The sequence below is a fragment of the Ceraceosorus guamensis genome (assembly GCF_003144195.1).
Source record: "Ceraceosorus guamensis strain MCA 4658 unplaced genomic scaffold IE81scaffold_90, whole genome shotgun sequence".
NCBI lineage: Eukaryota > Fungi > Basidiomycota > Exobasidiomycetes > Ceraceosorales > Ceraceosoraceae > Ceraceosorus > Ceraceosorus guamensis.
This window is the reverse complement of record NW_020290085.1, coordinates 42,389-61,274: the sequence shown is the minus strand read 5'-3', so window position 1 is coordinate 61,274 and position 18,886 is coordinate 42,389. Positions and strand designations below refer to the sequence as shown.

The 18,886-nt window shown below is 60.3% G+C and overlaps 6 protein-coding genes across 6 annotated transcripts; 2 read left to right on the top strand and 4 right to left on the bottom strand.

Moving 5' to 3' along the window:
- Positions 1 to 546: 546 nt before the first annotated feature.
- Positions 547 to 2,678, top strand: IE81DRAFT_294164 (hypothetical protein; the record flags this gene model as incomplete). Its single annotated transcript, XM_025512038.1, has 6 exons — positions 547 to 1,118; positions 1,230 to 1,396; positions 1,467 to 1,702; positions 1,794 to 2,052; positions 2,119 to 2,379; positions 2,536 to 2,678. The coding sequence occupies 6 exons, from the start codon at positions 547 to 549 to the stop codon at positions 2,676 to 2,678; spliced, it is 1,638 nt and encodes a 545-aa protein (XP_025367046.1).
- IE81DRAFT_326103 (P-loop containing nucleoside triphosphate hydrolase protein) lies at positions 2,629 to 5,839 on the bottom strand. The gene is made up of 8 exons (XM_025514725.1): positions 5,200 to 5,839; positions 4,513 to 4,986; positions 4,334 to 4,423; positions 4,107 to 4,252; positions 3,460 to 3,945; positions 3,317 to 3,333; positions 3,191 to 3,253; positions 2,629 to 3,083 (listed from the first exon to the last, which is right to left on the bottom strand). Exons 1-8 carry the CDS (start codon positions 5,642 to 5,644, stop codon positions 2,723 to 2,725), a joined length of 2,082 nt encoding a protein of 693 aa, XP_025367045.1. The 5' UTR covers positions 5,645 to 5,839; the 3' UTR covers positions 2,629 to 2,722.
- Positions 5,840 to 7,177: 1,338 nt separating this feature from the next.
- On the bottom strand, positions 7,178 to 9,900 carry IE81DRAFT_332030 (hypothetical protein; the record flags this gene model as incomplete). The annotated part of the gene is made up of 2 exons (XM_025515286.1): positions 7,178 to 8,702; positions 8,795 to 9,900. 2 exons carry the CDS (start codon positions 9,898 to 9,900, stop codon positions 7,178 to 7,180), a joined length of 2,631 nt encoding a protein of 876 aa, XP_025367044.1.
- Positions 9,901 to 10,019: 119 nt separating this feature from the next.
- On the top strand, positions 10,020 to 10,435 carry IE81DRAFT_255595 (hypothetical protein). The gene has a single exon (XM_025511352.1). The coding sequence runs from the start codon at positions 10,139 to 10,141 to the stop codon at positions 10,352 to 10,354; it is 216 nt and encodes a 71-aa protein (XP_025367043.1). The 5' UTR covers positions 10,020 to 10,138; the 3' UTR covers positions 10,355 to 10,435.
- A 1,745-nt stretch (positions 10,436 to 12,180) lies between these two features.
- Positions 12,181 to 14,805, bottom strand: IE81DRAFT_326101 (glucose dehydrogenase). The gene is made up of 8 exons (XM_025514724.1): positions 14,684 to 14,805; positions 14,465 to 14,567; positions 14,336 to 14,391; positions 14,203 to 14,275; positions 13,846 to 14,116; positions 13,099 to 13,773; positions 12,899 to 12,988; positions 12,181 to 12,799 (listed from the first exon to the last, which is right to left on the bottom strand). The coding sequence occupies exons 1-8, from the start codon at positions 14,778 to 14,780 to the stop codon at positions 12,296 to 12,298; spliced, it is 1,869 nt and encodes a 622-aa protein (XP_025367042.1). The 5' UTR covers positions 14,781 to 14,805; the 3' UTR covers positions 12,181 to 12,295.
- A 795-nt stretch (positions 14,806 to 15,600) lies between these two features.
- IE81DRAFT_349783 (hypothetical protein) lies at positions 15,601 to 18,871 on the bottom strand (the record flags this gene model as incomplete). The annotated part of the gene is made up of 3 exons (XM_025516447.1): positions 15,601 to 16,369; positions 16,467 to 16,644; positions 16,711 to 18,871. 3 exons carry the CDS (start codon positions 18,869 to 18,871, stop codon positions 15,601 to 15,603), a joined length of 3,108 nt encoding a protein of 1,035 aa, XP_025367041.1.
- Positions 18,872 to 18,886: the final 15 nt, after the last annotated feature.

Below are 18,886 nucleotides of genomic sequence, written 5' to 3'. Positions count from 1 at the left end.
GCTCCATCGTACTGCGCTGCCGTCCCGTGCGTAAACTCCATCATCCTGCGCTGCCGGCCTCTCTCGTGATCGCTGTATAGATCCTCTCGCGCTGCCGGCCTCTCTCGTGATCGTCTATATAGATCCTCCCGCGCTGCCGGCCTCTCTCGTGACCGTCTAGATCCTCTCGCTCCAAGACGATGGCATCTCGCACGCGCTTTCGCACGCGCGCTGCCCAGCACGGCGAGCTCAGGCAGCAGAGGCCTGAACGCTAGGTCTATATCGAACTCGCAACTTCTCACCGCGGCATGCTGCATGCCTGCCTTTGCGGTGATGCATCACTCTACGCGAGACGCGACGCGACGCGACGCGGCGTGACGCGCCTCGGATGAGCGAAGTGCACGTGCAAGTCTAGCAGCGCGTTTGCTGATGGTTGCCCCTGTTCGCTCGTGTGTAGCGATGCAGCACGGGCATTCGATCGATTCCAGGCCCAGAGCCATCACTACACCCGCCTCGCCACCCTCTTTTTCCACGCCCAGCTTCAGGATGGTGCCTCCACCCATTCGCATGCCTAGAGTGATTCTCGCCCGCCATGGCGAGACGGAATGGTCGCTGTCGGGCCAGCACACTGGTCGCAGCGACATTCCACTGACTGCTCATGGCGAGAGCGTCATGCTCGCTTTGGCGCCGACATTTGTGGGAACGGACGGCAGCAAGCTGGTCGACCCTCGTCACGTCTCGCACATCTTTTGCAGTCCCAGGAAGAGATCTCAACGAACGCTGGAGCTGATGATGTCGCACTTGAGCAAGGAGGAGCGGGATGCCGTAGTGCCTGTAGAGACGCTGCAAGAGTGCAGAGAGTGGGATTACGGGGCGTACGAAGGCTTGAAGACGAACGAGATTAGGGAAAAGCATGCAGGTTGGGACATTTGGAATGATGGCACGCCCAATCACCCCTCCAATCCAGACTTGCCCGGGGAGAGCGCGCAGCACATGTCCGACAGGGTGGATGGTGTCATTGCAAAGATCCGGGTGCTTCAAAAGGCAGTCATCGAAGGGCATCCAGAGACGACGCACGATGAAAATGTGATGAAGCGGGGCGGCGATGTGATTCTGGTCGCACACGGACACTACAATCGGTGCGTGAGAAAGTCCAATCAGTCGCCTTTTCGCTTTCTGACGTACAGTTGACGCCTCGCTTTCTGATGTACACTCTCCGCCTCGCTTTCTCGATTCTTGACGTGCGCTAGCTGCTTCATTGCTCGCTGGCTTGGCCTACCTTTGACGAATGGAAGGCTGTTCGAAGTCGATGCGGGCGGCGTAGCCATTCTGTCGTACGCTCATCATAGCTTCCAGGAGCCTACAATAGCAGGCATCTTCTCGAGCAAGACTGGCCCGCGACCCGACTCCCGACCTAGTGAGTTGGCGGTGAAGCGCAAGGCAAGAGTTGTTCGCCGCTGACCGCGCCGTGTGTCGACTTGCTCCAGAACCGCCCGAACACGAAGAGCACCAGTACTTGTCTTTGATCCAGCGCGTCATTCAAAGCGGTGAAGCGCGCGGAGATCGAACAGGCACAGGCACTTTGGCGTTGTTTGCGCCCCAGCCTTCGTTGTCGTTCTCGCTTGCAGATGGCACTCTGCCGCTTCTTACTACAAAGCGAGTCTTTATGAGGGGCATCCTCGAGGAGCTGCTGTGGTTTGTAGCTGGCAAGACGGATTCTAAAGTGAGTAGGGGGCGCGAGTAGGCAGCGCGAGTCGGTCCTTTCGGAGACAGCTGCTGAGACACCTTTTCCGTGCTTCTACCACTGCGCTCAGCTGCTCACCGACAGAGGGGTGCACATTTGGGACGGCAATGGCTCGAGAGCGTTTTTAGACTCGCGCGGGTTAAAGGAGCGCAGGGAAGGCGACTTGGGCCCAGTGTACGGCTTCCAGTGGAGACACTTTGGCGCCGAGTACACGCACTGCGATGACGATTACAGCGGCAAGGGCGTGGACCAGCTGGCCGAGGTGATTGACAAGATAAAGAGCAATCCAACAGATCGGAGAATCATCCTGAGCGCATGGAACCCAAAAGGTGCGTAGCGTCGGCGAAGCGGCATGCGCAAAAGCCCCACGTGCTGACTCGTGCACGCAACCACAGACCTGAGGTTGATGGCTCTACCTCCGTGCCACATGTTTTGCCAATTTTTCGTCTCGCAAAGAAGAGGGGCGGAGAAGCCTCTTTTGTCGTGCCAAATGTATCAGCGGTCCTGCGATCTGGGCTTGGGCGTGCCGTTCAACATTGCATCCTACGCACTGTTGACGCACATGATTGCCCACGTCACGGGTTGCGAGGCCGACAGGCTGACGCTGGCAATGGGCGACGCGCACGTCTACAAGGACCACGTCGAACCTCTCAAAAGTGAGCACAGCGGGCGTGGATGCGGGTGCGGGTGTGGGCCGGCCTCTGACCCCTGCTTTTCTTCACCTGCTTTTCTTCAACTGCTCTCCTTCGCCTGCTCTCATTCGCCCGCCTGCTCTCCTTCACCTTCACCTTCACCTTTACCTTCATCCGCAGCTCAATTACAGCGGCAACCTAGACCCTTTCCGAAACTCGCGTTCAAGAGGCGCATTCCCGACATTGACAGCTTCGAGACGGACGACTTTGAAGTGCAAGGCTACGATCCGTGTCCCGCCATCAAGATGGCCATGAGCGTGTGAAGCGGGGCGCGTGACGATGCAAGGCTAATTGCATGCATTGCGCGTCAACTGTGCGAAGTCTGCAACTTTTTGTTCATCTCGATGATGATGCTCTTGTAGCTCTCCACATCGCCCCTGAATTGCGTGACCGTCTTCTTTTCGGCATCAGCGACCCAAAGCTGATCCATGCAATTTTGGATGAAACGCTGGTCGTGGCTGATGGCGATGACGCCCCCGTTCCAAGCCTTGATGGCGTCCATCAGAGCGTCCAAGCCTTCAATGTCCAAGTGATTCGTCGGCTCGTCCAGCAACAGCACGTGGGGTCTCATCAGCGACAATTGCGCAAAGGCCACTCTGGACTTTTGACCTCCACTGAGCGTCGCGATGATCTGAAGGCCGGTAGGACCTTTGATGCCGAATGCGCCGCTGGCGTGGCGTGGGGCGCGCGCGCAAGAGCAAAGCGGTGGGCGTGTTGTGTTGAGCGGCGCGACGACGGCTCGGTCACTGCGCTCGTGCGGCATCAGACGACTCACAGGTGAGATCTGTACTCTTCCACAGACTTGCCCGGAAATTTGGCTGCTAGAAAGGCGACGGGGCTGCGAGCAGGGGCAGAGTGTGAGTTGTTGCGTGGGAAGAGACGGGAAGAGGCCCCAGCTCACCTGACTGTGAGATCCAGCTGCGAGAGGAGTAGCAGAGAGGGGGGGACACGAATCGGTCACCATGCGCCTCGCACGCCGCACCTCGCACGCCGCACGCCGCACGCCGCACGCCGCACCTCGCACCTCGCACCTCGCAGACTCACCTGATCAATATGATGCTGAGAAAAGTATCCGATTCGAAGCCTATTGTTGCGCTTTTGGTCGCCGCTGATGGGGTTGATGTTGCCCATGAGCAATTTCATGAGGGTGGATTTGCCAGCACCGTTGGAGCCCACAATGGCGATCCTGCTCTCCATGCCCACATCAAAATTGACGTCTCTGAGAAGAATCTTGTCTGGCGTGTAGCCAAACGTCACATTGTCCAATTGCAGGAGCGGAGGTGGCAATTTGTCCGTCTCGGGCAGTCTAAACTTGACAACCTCATCTTGCTCTGGAGCTTCCACCTCTGGCATCCTTTCCAGCTCCTTGATTTTGCTCTGAGCTTGAGCTGCTCGGTTCGCATTGTATCTCCACCTATCGATGAAGGCCTGCAAGTGCGCCCGCTTCGCCACCGAAGCTTCGTACTCGCGAAGCTGATTCTTTCTCCTCTCGCTTCGAGTCTCGTAGAATTGGGTAAAGTTGCCCTTGTACTGTGAACGTGGGCGGGTTGCATGTTAGCGGGCGAGCGAGCGAGCGAATGAGCAAAGCGTAAAAGTGCCCCAGCCAGCGCTCCAACGACTGAAGCGAGGTGACTGCAACGGCGCCTGTCGCGCAACGAATGCTGAAGCTTGCTCATCGGCTTCGCACTCACGTAGTCCAGCCTCTCGGAGTGCAGATGCACAATGTCCGTAGCGACCGTGTCGAGAAAGGACCTGTCGTGGGAGACGACGAGCAGTGTGCCTTGCCACTCGTTGACGAGGTAATCTTCCAGCCAAGCAATGGCGTTGAGGTCCAGCACTGGCGGGAGGTAGGTGGCGTTAGCAGCCGCAGGCGATGAGCTCCGATTTCTGCGCCTCAAAGGACAGCATCTCCACTTACTGTTCGAAGGCTCGTCGAGCATGAGCAAGTCGGGCTTGCAAAAGAGGGCTCTTGCGAGGGCGATACGCATGCGCCAACCACCGCTGAAGGCTGTGGGAGCGAGGGGAGCGAGCGAAAGAGAGGCAAAGTGCGTTGAGTGAAAGAGCGCGCCGCTTGACATGATTCGCGCTGCAGCTCACACGATGTGGGTTTGCTCTGATCCTTGTCCAGGATGCCCAGACCACTCAAGAGCGAAGCAGCTCTGCTGGGTCCAGTATCGGCTTCCATGTCGACCAATTTAGCCTGCACCTCTCCTAACCTCGCCGTCAATTCTTCCCTCTGAATTTCCCTCTGTCTCGTAGGCATATCCACAGCAGTGGCGGCAGCGGCAGCGGCAGCGTCGTCATCATCGTCGCGATCGTCGCGCGTTCCAGCAGCGTCCTTTGCAGCTCGAACAGCAGCAGCCGCATCCTTTTCCAATTTGCTGAGCTCCGCATTCAAACTTTGCTCTTCGCTCATCAACTTGTCCCGCCAGACGTCGGCTTTGAGAACGGCATTGAGAGCAGAGACGGATTCGCCAGAGACTTCTTGCTCCACGTAGAGGATGGAGACGTGGGTGGGAATGGGAATCTCTCGCAGCGCCATGTTGCGCAGCAATGTCGATTTTCCCGTGCCTGTGGGGGGTTAGTGCGCGAGATGTGAGTGCGCATGATGAGGGATGGAGCAGAGACTGCAGGAATCACGGGCGAGCGAGTCGCGAGCGAGTCGCGCGCGAGATGAGGAATGGGCCAGAGCTTGAAGGAAATCACGGACCACCTCTTACTCCCTCACGGACCACCTCTTGCTCCCTTACGGACCGCCTCTTGCTCGCGCCCGCACGCACTCACCGTTTCTGCCGATCAAGCCGTACCTCCTGCCTTGAGCCAGCGTCAATGAAGCGCCAGACAAGAGACGATTGGAACCAAAGGAGAGGTCGATGTTTGGCAGGTGAACATCCTTGTTCTTGCTCTTGTTTGCCGCATTCTCGATGGGATTGACCTTGAGAAACATTTCCTCGTAGCTCTCCTGCCTCTTTGCATTCTCCACCAATTTGCTCGTCTCGTACAAGTCCCTCTGCGCCCTCTTTGCCAATTTCGCCCTCGTCTTTTTCTCTTGCTTCTCCAACGCCTTGACGTCGACGTTGGAGCGGGCCTTGAGCGTGGTGCCAGATGCAATGTCCACGTTGCCCTGATCGAAGCCCACCGTCTTGCTGAGCTCCGTCTTGTTCATATCCACCACCCTGTCCAGCCTGAGCAGCGATGCGCTGTCTGCAGAGGCGGCGTCGGGAAGCATGCCGGCCAGTTCGAACAGCACCGCATCCACCACCGCACCCGATGCAGCTTCGCTATCCGTCAATGTGGCGCTCTCCAAGATGGATCGGATCAATTGCAACACCTCATCCCGCCCGTCGTCTGGCTCTTCGACGTATCCAGCTAGATAATCCACGATGGGATCATCCAGCAGAGGCAATTTGGAGCGCAGCAATTCGGCGGCCATGGTGGGGTGTGGGGTGGGGTGGCGAGTCGCGAGTGTGGGAGATGGGGTGGAGGGGGTTGGAGGTGTGCGCGCGCGCGCGACGCATCTTCACAACCGCTCCGCCCGCCAAGTCGGGTCCATGGACTTGCGCACGCGCGCGCGAATGGCAGATTCACGTGATTTCTGCTGCTGCAGCAATCGCGCGCGCGCGCGCGCGCCGCCACGCGAATCGAGTTTTGAGAAGAATCTCGGATTGTCAAAAAATATTCTGATGATTCTTGCAGCAGCGATTCGATTCGCGCCGCGCCGCGCCGCGCCGCGCCGTGCGACGGATGACTCGATCGGGGGTTGAATCGATCCGACCCCATGCAAAAGAAAAAGTCCCCCAACCAGTTCTTCCCACTCTGCTGAAACCCCCGTGATCGCAAAAGGCTCGCAGATGTCTGCACAAGGAGCGAACGAACACTCGTCACGAGTCGAGGCCATGCAGAAAGCGGTGGGTGGGTGGGCAGCACCGAGAGCGCATGGGCTCGGGCGAGCTCCCTGTGCAGCGAGCGACGATTTCTCGATTCTCGATTTGGGGGAAATAAAAACGATCAGGCGTCATGTGCAAGCGGGTGCGGGTGCAAGAGCCGAGTGCGGGTGCTGGTGTGTAGGCGAGAGCCGCATTTGGACAATGGGCAAGAATTGCGCGGCGCACGTGTCGCGTCGTTTCGCCCCAGCAGCATGCAATTATCAGCGGGTGCAAGTGCGAGTTTACCAGTTCTCGAGTTTCTCGAGTTCTCGAGTTCTCTTGGTTAGTTGCTGCGTGCGCGCGTTGCGCTATATAGCTAGCTAGCTAGCGACTCGCGCCGGGGACTGGTCCAGCCAGCAATGCGCGCAACGCTCGCTTGATCGCTTCAGTCGTGAGTCGTGATCTCTCGCATCTCGCACGGCACAGCCAATCAAGGTGGGTTGGGTGTATGTAGCGCAGCGCAGCGCACGCAACGTTTGAGCCGAAGAGGAAGCCGCCCCGCAGAACAGAAGCAGAAAGCAAGACGAGTAGGTTGCATGCAGTACGGCAGCGGCACTTTTAAAGACATGTATATGTTACGAGACGCAAGAGACGCGAGTGAAGCAAGGCGCGCGCGCGCAAGAGAGAGAGAGAGGGGAGAAGGTCATTTTGGGGCAAGGTAGCGCGTGAAGACGAAATCGCTCGCATAAGCGGGCGTGATGCGTGATGGGTGACGGGCAGGGGAGAGGTTTGATGTCGAAATTGCGGGGAACCTCGCGCGCGCGCGCGCGCGGTCGGTTAGTTGCAGCAATTGTTCAGGCGCCGCGCGCGCGCACACCATTGTATCACGAGCGTGACTACACTGGCGACTTTCTCTTTTGCCCTCCAGGACTAGGAGGCTCCAGATCGTCGTTGCTAGCACCACCACCACCACCGCCACCACCACCAGCAGCAGCCTTGCGCGAGCTGCTCGAGCTAGCCGTCCTCTTCAACGTCGTCCTGCTGCTCTTGGCGACATTTGGCTTGAGCATATCGTCGTCGTTGTTGGTCGGACCAGCTTGCGCGCCCAAGAACGGGTCCGACATGGCTCCCTGTCCAAAAGGCGTGCCCGCCAAGAATGGCGACGTGGGCGAATGCATCATACCGGCAGCGGCAGCGGCAGCATTGCTCTGGGGAGCGTGCGCGTGCACGTGCGCGTGCGCGTGTGCGTGCCGCATGTCAAACGGATTGCTCTGACCCTGCACAAAGCCCGCATTGACCCCGCTGGACATGGCTGCAGCAGAGGGATCCAACCAAGCGTGGTTGCCAGCGCTCGCGACAGCGGGCGAAGGCGGCAAAGGGGTGTTCATCGCCGTCATCATCTGAGCCACTTGCGGAGAGATGGGCGAGGGTGGAACGCTCATCATGCCGACGCCCAAGCCTGGATTGCCTTGCTGCTGCTGCTGCTGCTGCTGCTGCTGCTGATGCTGCTGCTGGCCGGCGAGATGCTGCTGCATGGCTGGCGAGTGATGGCTAGACATGGCGCTCGTCGTATCGATGGCCAAACCATTGGGAACAGGCGATTTGCCCGCGATCGGCCTAGCAGTGGGGTAGTTTGGTCCGCCTCGCGGTGCTCCGTCGCCAAACGAGCCTTGCCGATTGGGCATCGATCGGCCGCCCTTGACATCAAAGGACATTTGAGGATGCTGCTGCTGCGACATGAGCTCTGGCTGCGACATGAGCTCTGGCTGCTCTGCGCTCACGCGTCTGCTGCCCAACGGGCTGACTTGCGATAGACCTCCCATCGAGAATGCGTCGTAGCTTTCCCCAGCATGCATGTTGGGATTGGGCGAGTGTTGAGGCGGACCTGCCATGACGCCACCATGAGGCGGTTCGGTGACAAAGATGGGCGGGCCATCGTGATGCGGATGAGCAGCAGCGGCAGCAGCAGCGGCAGCGGCGCTAGGCGGTCCGCTCATCCACGGCGATTCCTGCCAGGTGGGTGCCATGGGACTGGGGATGGGAATGTCCGCTCGAATCATTCTCAGCTCGTACGGCAATTGGCCGCCATTTTGCACCTTGATCCAATCTAGCACGCCACCCAGCACCTCCCTCATGCTAACGAGCGCCCCTCGAAGGCTCATGTTGGTCTCCAAGCACTCGTCCAATCGAAAGTGCATCTCGTCCACCTGAGCTCGGAGGTGCATTTGCCCGACCGAAACGCTGTACTGCAAATCTCTCGCCTCGACGCGAGCGTGCTCCGAGTCTAGCGCTTTTCGTCGAATATCATCCAGCAAGTCGGGTCGATTTCGAAGGAATTTGGGGTGCGAGAATTCCCAGACCTGCGTATCCACTGCGTTTCGGTGTCCACGGGGGGTCTTGTTGACCTTGTAAAAGCCGTACCTGGGAAAGCGTGTGGGGGCGCGAGAGAGAGAAAACGTGAGAGGGGGGCGCGTGAGAGGGGGCGATGCACGCCGCGCGCGCGCCACACTCACATGTTGAGCTGCCGAATGAAGCTGGAAAAGTTGGAATGCTTGAAATGCTTGCCAAGCACCTCTTTGGCAAACTCGTCAAAGTGCGTCACCACCACGCTCGTCCCGTTTGTGTTCCAACAAATGAGGTGCTGATAGTCGGGATCGCACACCATGCGGTACAATTTGTGCACAAACTTGGTGCTGGGTCTGTTTGGATCGGCGTCGACGGCGGCAGCAGCATTGTTGTTGCTGTTGCTGTTGTTGTCACCATCCCCCGTCGACATAAAGTGGGCCATGTCTGCGCTGCTCATGAAGCCGTCGGCTGCATCCCCGCCCACGCCCGCGCCTGCTGCCAGAGCCGCCAAGTGCGAGTCGGCAGGGTGCAGCATGCCGCCAGCTGTCGCTGCGTTGCTTGCTGCTCTGCCAGGTGTAGAGGAGGGCGATGGCAAGTCAAAGGAAGTCTCTCCTGCGAGCGACGCCATGCTATCGCTGCGCGCGACGAATGTCGGCATGCCGCCGCCGCGGGGAGGAGCAGGAGGCCCCATGGACATGATTTCCTGCTTGATCTGCTGCGGACTGCCGCTCATGCCGCTGCTGCCCGTCTCTGAAGAGTTGGCCGGACTGCCGACGCCCATTCGATGGGGCGAATTGGCAGACAGATAGGTGCCATTGCCGCTGACCCCCGACGTTGCTGCTGCGCTCGATGCCGCGCTCGATGCCGCGCTTGGACCAAACGTGGCCGGCGAATTGGGTGCTGTTCCAGCGCGAATGCTGCCGATGGGCATGGAATGGTGCCGCGCAGGCAGAGCGTGCGTTACGTTCAAGCCGCCGCCGCCGCCGCCGCAGCCTGACGTGTGCATGTTGCTGCCGCTTGGGCCAGCAACTGCATTGGGCGATACGTAATCGAAAGCTGCAGATGGCATGGGATGGATCTGATGGCTCATGCTGCCGTGTCTAGCGCCGGGGTTCGAAGAGGCGGCCAAGGAATCGTGGCTGCTCATGCCGCCAAAGTACGTCGTCGTCGTCGTCGTCGACGCCTCGCCTGCATTACCACCCATGCTCGTGCCGAACTGCGAGAGGTCTAGGGTGGAAGAGGAGGGTGAAGCGTGCAGCATAGTCCCCGACATGGTCGCGAGGATGCGCGAGGGTGCGCGAGGATGCGCGAGTGTGAGGGTGTGAGGGTGCGCGAGTGTGAGCTCGGATGTGAGCTCGGCTCGGATGTGAGGATGTTCGGACTTGCCTCGCGCGAGGCCGGCGCGCGAACAGCTATGTGAGATGACGGGGGTACGGCGGGGCGGCCACTAGCTGCAGTGACTCGTCACTCTATTGGTCTCAGATGGCGGCGCACTGACTCTGTAGTGGCTGATGCGGCGGCGTGGCGGGCAGGCGGGCAGGCGGGCAGGCGGCGGCGACGGGAGCAGCGGCAGCTATATATATATATCTAGCAGCCGCGCGGTGTTTCGAATCGCTGATTGCTGCTCCTGCTGCTGCTGCTGCTCCTGCTGCTGCTGCTGCTGGCGATTGTCTCGTCTGCGCCGTCGACGTGCTCGACGCCAGCGTATAGCATATACTCGCGCGTGACTGCTGATGACGGTCTGCGCTGCGGACGCTTCCGAGTCAAGCCAACGAGATCGAGCAGAGTGTGAGTGTGAGTGCGAGTGCGAGTGTGAGTGTGAGTGCGAGTGTGAGTGCGAGTGTGAGTGTGAGTGTGAGTGTGAGTGTGCTTCTTCTGCACACTGATCCTATGCGGTCGATACGAGCGAGCGGCGAAATGAGACGTGGTGGTGGGCGCGTGGTGCGTGTGGTGCGTGTGGTGCGTGGTGCGTGCGTATTGACTTTCGATTCGAACCCTTCGTCGTCGTCGTCGCCACGCAGCCACCGCCGCCCGCCGCCGCCGCCGCCTGCCCGCCCGCCCGCCGTCGTGAGTCGTGAGTCGTGACTCACGACTCGTCGCGACGAGTCTACAGACGCGCGCGTCCGTGCCGAGTGGGCTATATATGTATATATGGCTGCGCCAAAGCACCGAAGCGAAGCACCCCAATCAGATCTTGGTGCGTCGAGTCGAGTGCGGTATAGAATGAAATCGCGATTTACGCCTTGGCTGCTAGCTGCTGTGGATGCGCACGCTGCGGTCTCCTTCGATCGCGTCGCGGAGACGTGGTTTGCGATGGTCCAAAAAAAGGCGGTGATGTGAGGGGGGGGGGATGGTTGAGGCCGGCAAAGAGGCGAAGTTGGGCGGGCGGGAGCAGCTATAGCTTCGATCGGGATATGCTCGAGGGGGGGGGAGGGAGGCAATCACGAGTCGCAGCAGCGTGAGTGTTGAGCAAGGCACAGGCGCAGGCGGGCAGGCGCGCTCGCAGCAAGCAGCATCCATCAAAAGGCGCACCGCAGCGCGCACTAGCTACAGCATATATCAGCAAGGACCCTCTCCGCTGCATGCGCGCACGGCGCACGGGACCACACTGCGCCCCTCCGCCGCGCGCCTCTCAAACCCACGCAAGCAGCCGCGCGCGCGCGACGGAGGCCCGCCGCTGCATCGCGCGCGTGTGCGAGTGTGCCTAAGCACGCAAGCAGAGGGTGATGTTCGCAGCACGCGCTGACTGTACTGGAGCAGCAGCGCAGCTATAGCTGATGCGTGCGTACCGCCTGCTGCTGCTGCACGTCGGGGAAAGAGCGCGCGAAGGATGAGGGGTTATTCCCCTCTCTCTTGCTGCTGCTGCGCGGATGCAGCATGCTCGATCCGTTGGCATCGCGCGCGTACGCACCATCATGCACTACCGGCGCTGCACGCGGTGCATGCGCTACTGCCTCGAGACGCGTAAAGTGTTCCCACTGCTCTCACGCCTCCCGCGCGAGCACGCACGCGCGCGATTTCAACTTTGACTGCATGCTGGACCGCGCGCACACCGCGCATGTGCTGCGTGCCCGCTCGCGCGCGCGCGCAAGACTCCGACCCGCGATCGAAACTGCAATGATGGCGCTGGCTTTCGAGTGGGGGGGGGGGCATCACAACGCACACGCATTCGCCGGGAGCATCATCATCATCATCATCACAACAACTGCTATCTATACGCGCGATTTCACCAGCCGCACTCTGTGCCACGTAGTGCATGGGGCGGAGAGCGAATACATCAAGCTCGGCACGCGCGTGCGTGCGTGCGTGCGTGCGTGCAAGCACTCTGCATGCATGGCTTACGGTGTGCCCTGGCTGGCCTTACCCCAGCACACGCGCGCGCGCGCGCGCGCTTACTCGTGACTGCTGCTGATGCTGGTGCACGCGCACGCGCGCACGCACGCACGCATCAAAAAGTGGCTTGAAGCCCGCATCGCGCAACGTCTCACTCAAAACAGCTCGGATATCGCGTGCGTGCCTGCTGCGCTGCGACTCTTGGCGCAGTTGCGCGCGCGCTCGAACGTGATTCGTAATTGAATACAGGGGGGTCAGGTACGTACAGAAGAGTCGTAAAAGTCACGAGTGGGTCGGGACAAGATCGAAAAATCATCTGGGGCCAGTCTCCGCGATTACGCCAAAGCAGCGATTTGCTGAACCGCCGCACCGCTGCTGGCCACAGCGACGCTCTGCGTGGCATCCTCATTCGCAGCAACCTTGCCTCTCAATAGATCCGACGCCTTTTCCGCAATCGCAATGACCGTAGCCGTAGGGTGTCCAGAAATCTGCTGAGGAAAGATGGAAGCGTCGCACACCCTCAGACCATTGACGCCCCTGACGCGCAACTGCAGATCCACCACCGACGCTTCATCCGAGCCCAATCGAGCAGATCCTACGGGGTGGTAGAGCGTAAAGGATTCCTTCTTCATAAAGTCGATCAGCTGCTCGTCCGTAATCTTGCTCTTGTCCCGCACGGACCAAGGCCACCAGAAGCCGTTTGGATCGTCGTCCTCATAAGAACGGTCGAGGTAGTGGTCGAACGAGTCTTGCTCGAAGATCTCCATCGCTTTGCGCAAAGCGGCCAGCTGCACCTTGACGTCGTGCGGGTTGGACCAGTAATTGTGCTTGATGATGGCCTGCGTGGGGGGGGGTGTGTGAGGTCAGCTGCGCTCGCACGCACGCAGGCGAGACAGACATTCCCGCGCCCGCGCCCGCGCCCACGCCCGCCCGCTCACCTTGTCCCAAACATCGGCAGATCGCAACGTCACCGTACCAGTGCTGAGGGGTCGCAGCCCGATGATGGCTTGCGACATGCTGCTAGTGCCCTGTGCGTGGCAAGGAACGTTGACAGTGGTGAGCTTCGTGAGTGCTGGCGTTCGCGCTCGCGTTCGCGCTCGCGCACGCACGCACGGGCACGCCCGCACGCAGGGCTCACCTTGGGCGTCTGCACAGCGCCATGATGACGGAAAGCAAGAGGTGCACCGATGATCTCCGCATCGGGCCCCTTGCCCATAGATCCATAATCCGTCACATTCTTGTCCAGCTCCGATGTGCGAAAGAATGCCGCTGCTTCGCCCACATTGGTCGTCATGGGTCCGCCACCGGTGGTGAGCCACTGCACGAGTGCAGGAAGCGCCTTTACGTCGCTGCCGAGATAGTCTAGCGTCTTGCCCGGAAGCGCCTTGGCCCAAAGCCCGCTGGCCAGGTGGTCGTACATGTTGCGGCCCACATTGGGACTCTGACGGATGACGGGAATGCCAAATTTGCTCAGCTCCTCCTCAGGTCCAATGCCGGAGAGCATCAACGTTTGAGGAGTGTTGTATGCTCCTCCGCACACCACGACTTCCTTGTTGGCGTGCACGTGCCACTTGACGCCATCCTTTTCGACTTGAAACTCTGCTCCGATCGCCTGAGCAGCGCCCTTGGAAGTGTCGATGATGATTCTGTTGACGTGCGCGTTCAAACCGATTGTCAGATTCTTGCGCTGCTGCACCGAGGGTGGGAGATATGCAGTCGCAGCGCTGGATCGTTGCCCTTTCGAGTCGATAAAGGTTTGAAAGCGAGTCACTCCTAGCGGCCCCTTTGGCGTGTTCACATCTTCCGAAGCGGCCTGTGGGGGTAGAGCGGGCGCGCACGATTCAGCTCGCGTGTTCGCGCACAGCACGGCTACTCCCCGACTCACGATTCCAGCTGCCTCGCAGGCGGGCAAAAAGCCGTGCTCGATGATGGGGGTAAGATACGAGTAGCCGGTCTGCCATGTACCCTCATCGCCTCGATGAGATGTATCGATCAAGGGACGCTGAGGATTGACGTTGAACTTTTCTGCTCGACGGAGGTAGGGTTTGATGTCGTTGTAAGACCAGCCTTTGCAACCGAGCTTTTGAGCCCATTCGTCCAAGTCGCTAGGTGCTGGGTGTTGATACATCATGGCGTTCATCGAGCTCGATCCGCCTCTGCGGGGGGGTGGGCGTGTGCGGACGGTGCATTGGAGCGGTGCGTTGGAGCGGTGCATTGTACTTGGACGTCCGAGCAAACTCACAGGAAGCGTCCGCGTGGCAAGAAAGCCTTGCGATTCCCCAAACCCTCCTCCTCCTCCGTCTCGTAAGCCCAGTCTGCGAGGGCGAGCGCGAGGATGAGCACGAGGCGAGGTCACACTGGAGCGAGGCACGCACCATGAGCGCTTCTGAAAAGCTTGCCGAACGCTGCAGGAATCTTGCTCTCCAGGACGCTGTGGGGGGATTGTCGGGGCGCGTGGTCAGACTTTCGTCTTTTGGCTTGATGAGCCAACCACCCCAGCTCACCCGCCATTATCTCCTCCAGCTTCTAGCAGGCATACAGTCACGCTCTCATCTTCGGACAAGCGCGATGCGATCACAGAGCCCGCCGTTCCACCTCCAATGATCACTGGCGGGTCGGGAGACAGAGAAGCGGCGGGTGCATGGGCGGCGACGACGGGTAAGCGAGCGCCAACGTCAGGTTTTGCATCTCCACGGCGGGTGCGCCGGCGCGCGCGCGCTCACCGTAATCGTAGCTCTTGGGCGCGGCCTCGGAGGCCTGCGAAGCGAAAGTCTTGGGATCCGTCTTGAGAGGAGACTTTGCGCCGAATCCGAGCACCATTTTGGGGGCGAGAGTGGGAGGGGGGGGGGGGGGGTGATTCGAGGATGAGGCGCGAGTGTAGCGTGCGTGCGTGCGTGCACTCACGACCTGATCGAGTCGCGAGGAGTGTGGGCTTTATGTAGCCGCGCGCGTGCGCTGGGGAGGACGTGAGATATGGATGCCGTGCCATGCCATGCAATCCCTCGCTCGCCCGCCCGCTCGATCGCAATCAATCAATCAAGCTGACCATCTCAATCGCTCCATGCTGTGCAACCTCGCGCTGCACACGCACGCACGCGCGCACACGCCCTAAAAGCGGGGTTCATCCGCGCCGCGACTTACAACCCCGCATTTTGTGGTCGCTCAAAAGGTCCGTGCGAGGCGCGACTCTATGCACGCGCAGTAATTCAAGGCTTGTGCAGTGCGTGCAGCAGCGGGCAGAGTGTGCGCACAGCGCGCGCGAGGATTTTACATGCGGCGCTCTAGATATCGCTATATATATACCGTACTGCATGCATGCTTGCCGCGTCGACTCGGCCTTCGGGCATCTCGCTCGTGAGAAAAAGCCGCGCGCGGGCGCGCGGGGTCACTTGTTCTTACCGTGCTTATCGTGCTCTCTCTCCCTCGCTCTCTCGCTCGCTCTCACTCGAAACGTGCACGCCATGCAAGAGTCCATAGGATCGCGTATTTCGGCAATGAGCGTATGAGGTCTCGGAAATGAACGTCATGTATGTTCACTTCGGGCTCCTGCGAAGTGTGTTGGGGGGTAAAAAGAAAGCGGAAAGGTCGACGCGCGCGCGCGAGAGGGACCTGATTGTAGACGCGCTCGACACGCCTCCGTTCAGTGGAAGCCCGCTGCGGCTTGTCCTTCGGTAGCCGAGGCAGATTCTGCAGAGGCAGATTGACCGCCGTGCGCTTTCGCATCGCTAGGGTGGCTCTTGGCATCGGCTTGCGACGATTGCCCCGTCTTGGTAGACGTTTCCGCGAACGGCTTTTCACCGCCTGAAGCCGCTTTGCCTCTCGCTGCTTCAGATTGCTTCGAGTCGTCGGCATGAGCATCCTTGTGCGAGTCGTCGGAATGAGCATCCTTGTGTTCTTCCTTGTGCGAGTCGTCGGAATGAGCATCCTTGTGTTCTTCCTTGTGCGAGTCGTCGGAATGAGCATCCTTGTGTTCTTCCTTGTGCTCCTCGTGTTGTTCCTCTTTGTGCGCCTCGTAAGACTCTTTCGCCTGCTGCTGCTGCTGCTGCTGCTGCTGCTGCTGCTGCTGCGATTGCTCTGCTGAATTGTCTTCCTTTTTCGTCCCCTCTGCACCTGCTTGTCCTTGAAGCGTAGCCGTCGATGAGCCACCGCCAGTGCCAACATCGGGATTCGCTGCATCAGGCTTGGGGTTAGGTGCAGAGTCCGAGGCGGGGTTTGCGGCGGGAGGAGGGGGAGCAGGAGCAGGAGCAGCGCTAGACGACTTGCTGGCCTCCTTGCTGGCCTCCTTGCTGGCCTCCTTGCTGGCCTCTTCGCCACCGCCACCGCTGCCAGTCTGAGAACTCTGGCTTGAGCTCGAAACGACCTCCCACTTGAGCTTCTGGACGACGTGCAGAGCAAAGTCGTGCTGAGAACTGTCGAATGCAAAAGCCAGGGGCGGCACGGCACGGCACGTCAGCATGTTTCCATTTGGCCCCCCCATCCATCGACGAACGCGCGCCACCCACTCACACTTTCTTGGTCGCATCATCCGTGGAGCTGGTGATGCAAGTGACTTTCGCCTTGTTCGAACCAATGTCTTCAAAGTCGTCGCCAGTGAGACGGTATTTGCCAGACACTTGACCGCAAACCTTGTGCCATTCCTCTCTGGCCGCATCGGACACGTTTGTGCTCTTGGAGTAGTCGATGGCTGCGAAAGGCGACGTAACGCGACGTGAGCGTAGCTAGCTTGTGCGAGTTGCTACTGCCTACTCACTGATCTGGAACTTGTCGCACTCGCACTTGCCATTCTCGTCCTTTTCCTTGTTGCACGGCTTGCCCTCGGTGCTAGCAGAGTGTTCGTGGTGCTCCTGCTCGTGGTGTTCTTGCTCGTGGTGCTCCTCTTCGTGGTGCTCAGAAGCCTTGGCGCCGGCGCTGCTGCTGCTGCCGCCGGCGCTGACAGGCTGTCCAGATGGCGCAGTGTCCGTCGGGCTGTTGGTCTGAGGCGGCACGGTGGCGGTGCTCCCTTTTTGCTCCTCGTGGTGCTCCTCCGAGCCCTTTTCGCCAGTCGTCACGGAGGAAGGTTGAGGAGGCGTGGTCGGTGGCGTGTTCGGCGGCGTGGTCGGTGGCGTGGTCGAGGGTGGCGCCGTCTCGGGCGTCGGCTGAGGTGGCTTGCTGTCCGTCTGACTGCCAAGATCTCCGCCCGTGTGCTCCTCGTGTTGCTCCTCGTGCTGCTGCTCCGCACTCTGTTTATCAGTGCTGCTATTTCCACCAGCATTCGATTGCTGTTCGGGTGGCTTCTCTTCTTGCGTCACCGTCGGCTTGGGAGTTTCGGGCGTCTGAGGTTGCTGCGGCTGCTGCGGCTGCTGATCCGCCGGCGGAACGGTTGGTGGAAGAGAGCTGTCTCCACCAGGCGTTCCAGGCGGTTGCTGACTCTTGGGCTGCGGAGGCGACTCGGTAGGAGTTGCAGGAGGCTGCTCGCTGGCCGGAGGCGGCGTCGATGGCGGCGGCGTTGACGAAGACGGAGGAGTAGCGCTTGGAGGAGCACTCGCTGGCGGCGGTGTCGATGGAGGAGGCTGCTCGCCGGCCGGAGGAGAAGCGCTCGGTGGAGTACTCGCTGGCGGTGGCGGCGATGGCGGCGTAGAAGGTGGTGGGGGATTAGGCGGCGACGGTGCCTTTGGTGGCTTTTCATCTTCCTCCTCCTCTTCGCACTCTTCCTCTTCTTCCTGCTTGTTCGCGGCGGCGGTGGTGGTGCCGCTAGCAGCATTACCGTTACCGTTTGCGTGACCGACGGCGGCGTCGCCCGCAACGCCGCCTGCGACGCCAGCTCCTGCTCCGGCTGCAGCGCCGGCACCGTGCTGCTCCGTGTGGTGCTGCTGCTGCTCGACGTGCTTCTGTGTCGTCTTTTGAGCCTCGTGGTGCTCGTGGTGGTGGTGGTGCTCCTGCATTTCGTGCTGGTGCGCTTCTTTGTGCTGCTGCTGCTTGAGGTGGTGTTGCTCCATCTCGTGCTGGTGCTCCTCGATGCGGTGCTGCTTGTCGATGTTGTGCTGCTGCTCTTGAGTGAGCTGCTTTTGCTGATCGACCTGGTGCTGCAATTGCCCTTGCTCGGTAGAGTGGTGCTGCTGTTGCTGCTCCGCGTGCTGCTCAGCGTGGTGCTCCGCGTGCTGCTCCGCGTGCTGCTTCTGCTTCTGCTCCTCCGCCTCCTTTTTCTTTTCCTCCTCGCACTTGTCCTCCTTGTCGTGCTTCTTTTTGCTCTCCTTTTTCTCTTGCTCCTTGTCCTCCTTGATGGACGTGTCGTGAGCTGGCGCGACGGCTGGCACGACGGCGGGAACGCTGTGCTGCTGCTCTTGACCCTTGCTGACGCCGTGAGACGTGTTGCCGTTGCCGTTGCCGTTGCCGCTAGAGTGCTGCTGGGTAGAGCCGGTGTTACTGGCTCCGTTGCTGGCACTGTTGCTGGAGCCGTCGCCTGCGCCTGCGCCTGCGCCTGCGCCGTGCTTCGTCGAGGTGGTGGTCTTTTCGTGCTTGGTAAAGCCGGTGGCGGAGAAGCTAGAGGAAGCGCTAGAGCCGCCAGCCTTGGCAGTCTTGGAACCGCTGGCCTCTCCTCCACCGGATCCGTTACCAAAGCCTACGCTCTTGGCGCTGCCATCGCTAGCGATGAAGCCTCCGCCTCCGCCTCCGCCTCCACCGCCGCCGCCTCCACCACCACCACCACCGCCAGGCCCTCCGCCGTAGCCACCGCCGGATCCAGAACCGCTTCCACCACCAAAAGCATAAGCGTCCTGAGAAGCCATGTGTCGACGGTCGAATCTGGAACGCTGACTGCCTTCCGATCGACGTCGATAGACTTGATGAGAGGAGAGCAGTCCAGCCGACTCGACGCTTTGAGAAGCGATCAAGAAGGCCACGCACACGGCCACAAAGATGGCCTTGCTGTGCATCTTGAGAGAGAGAGA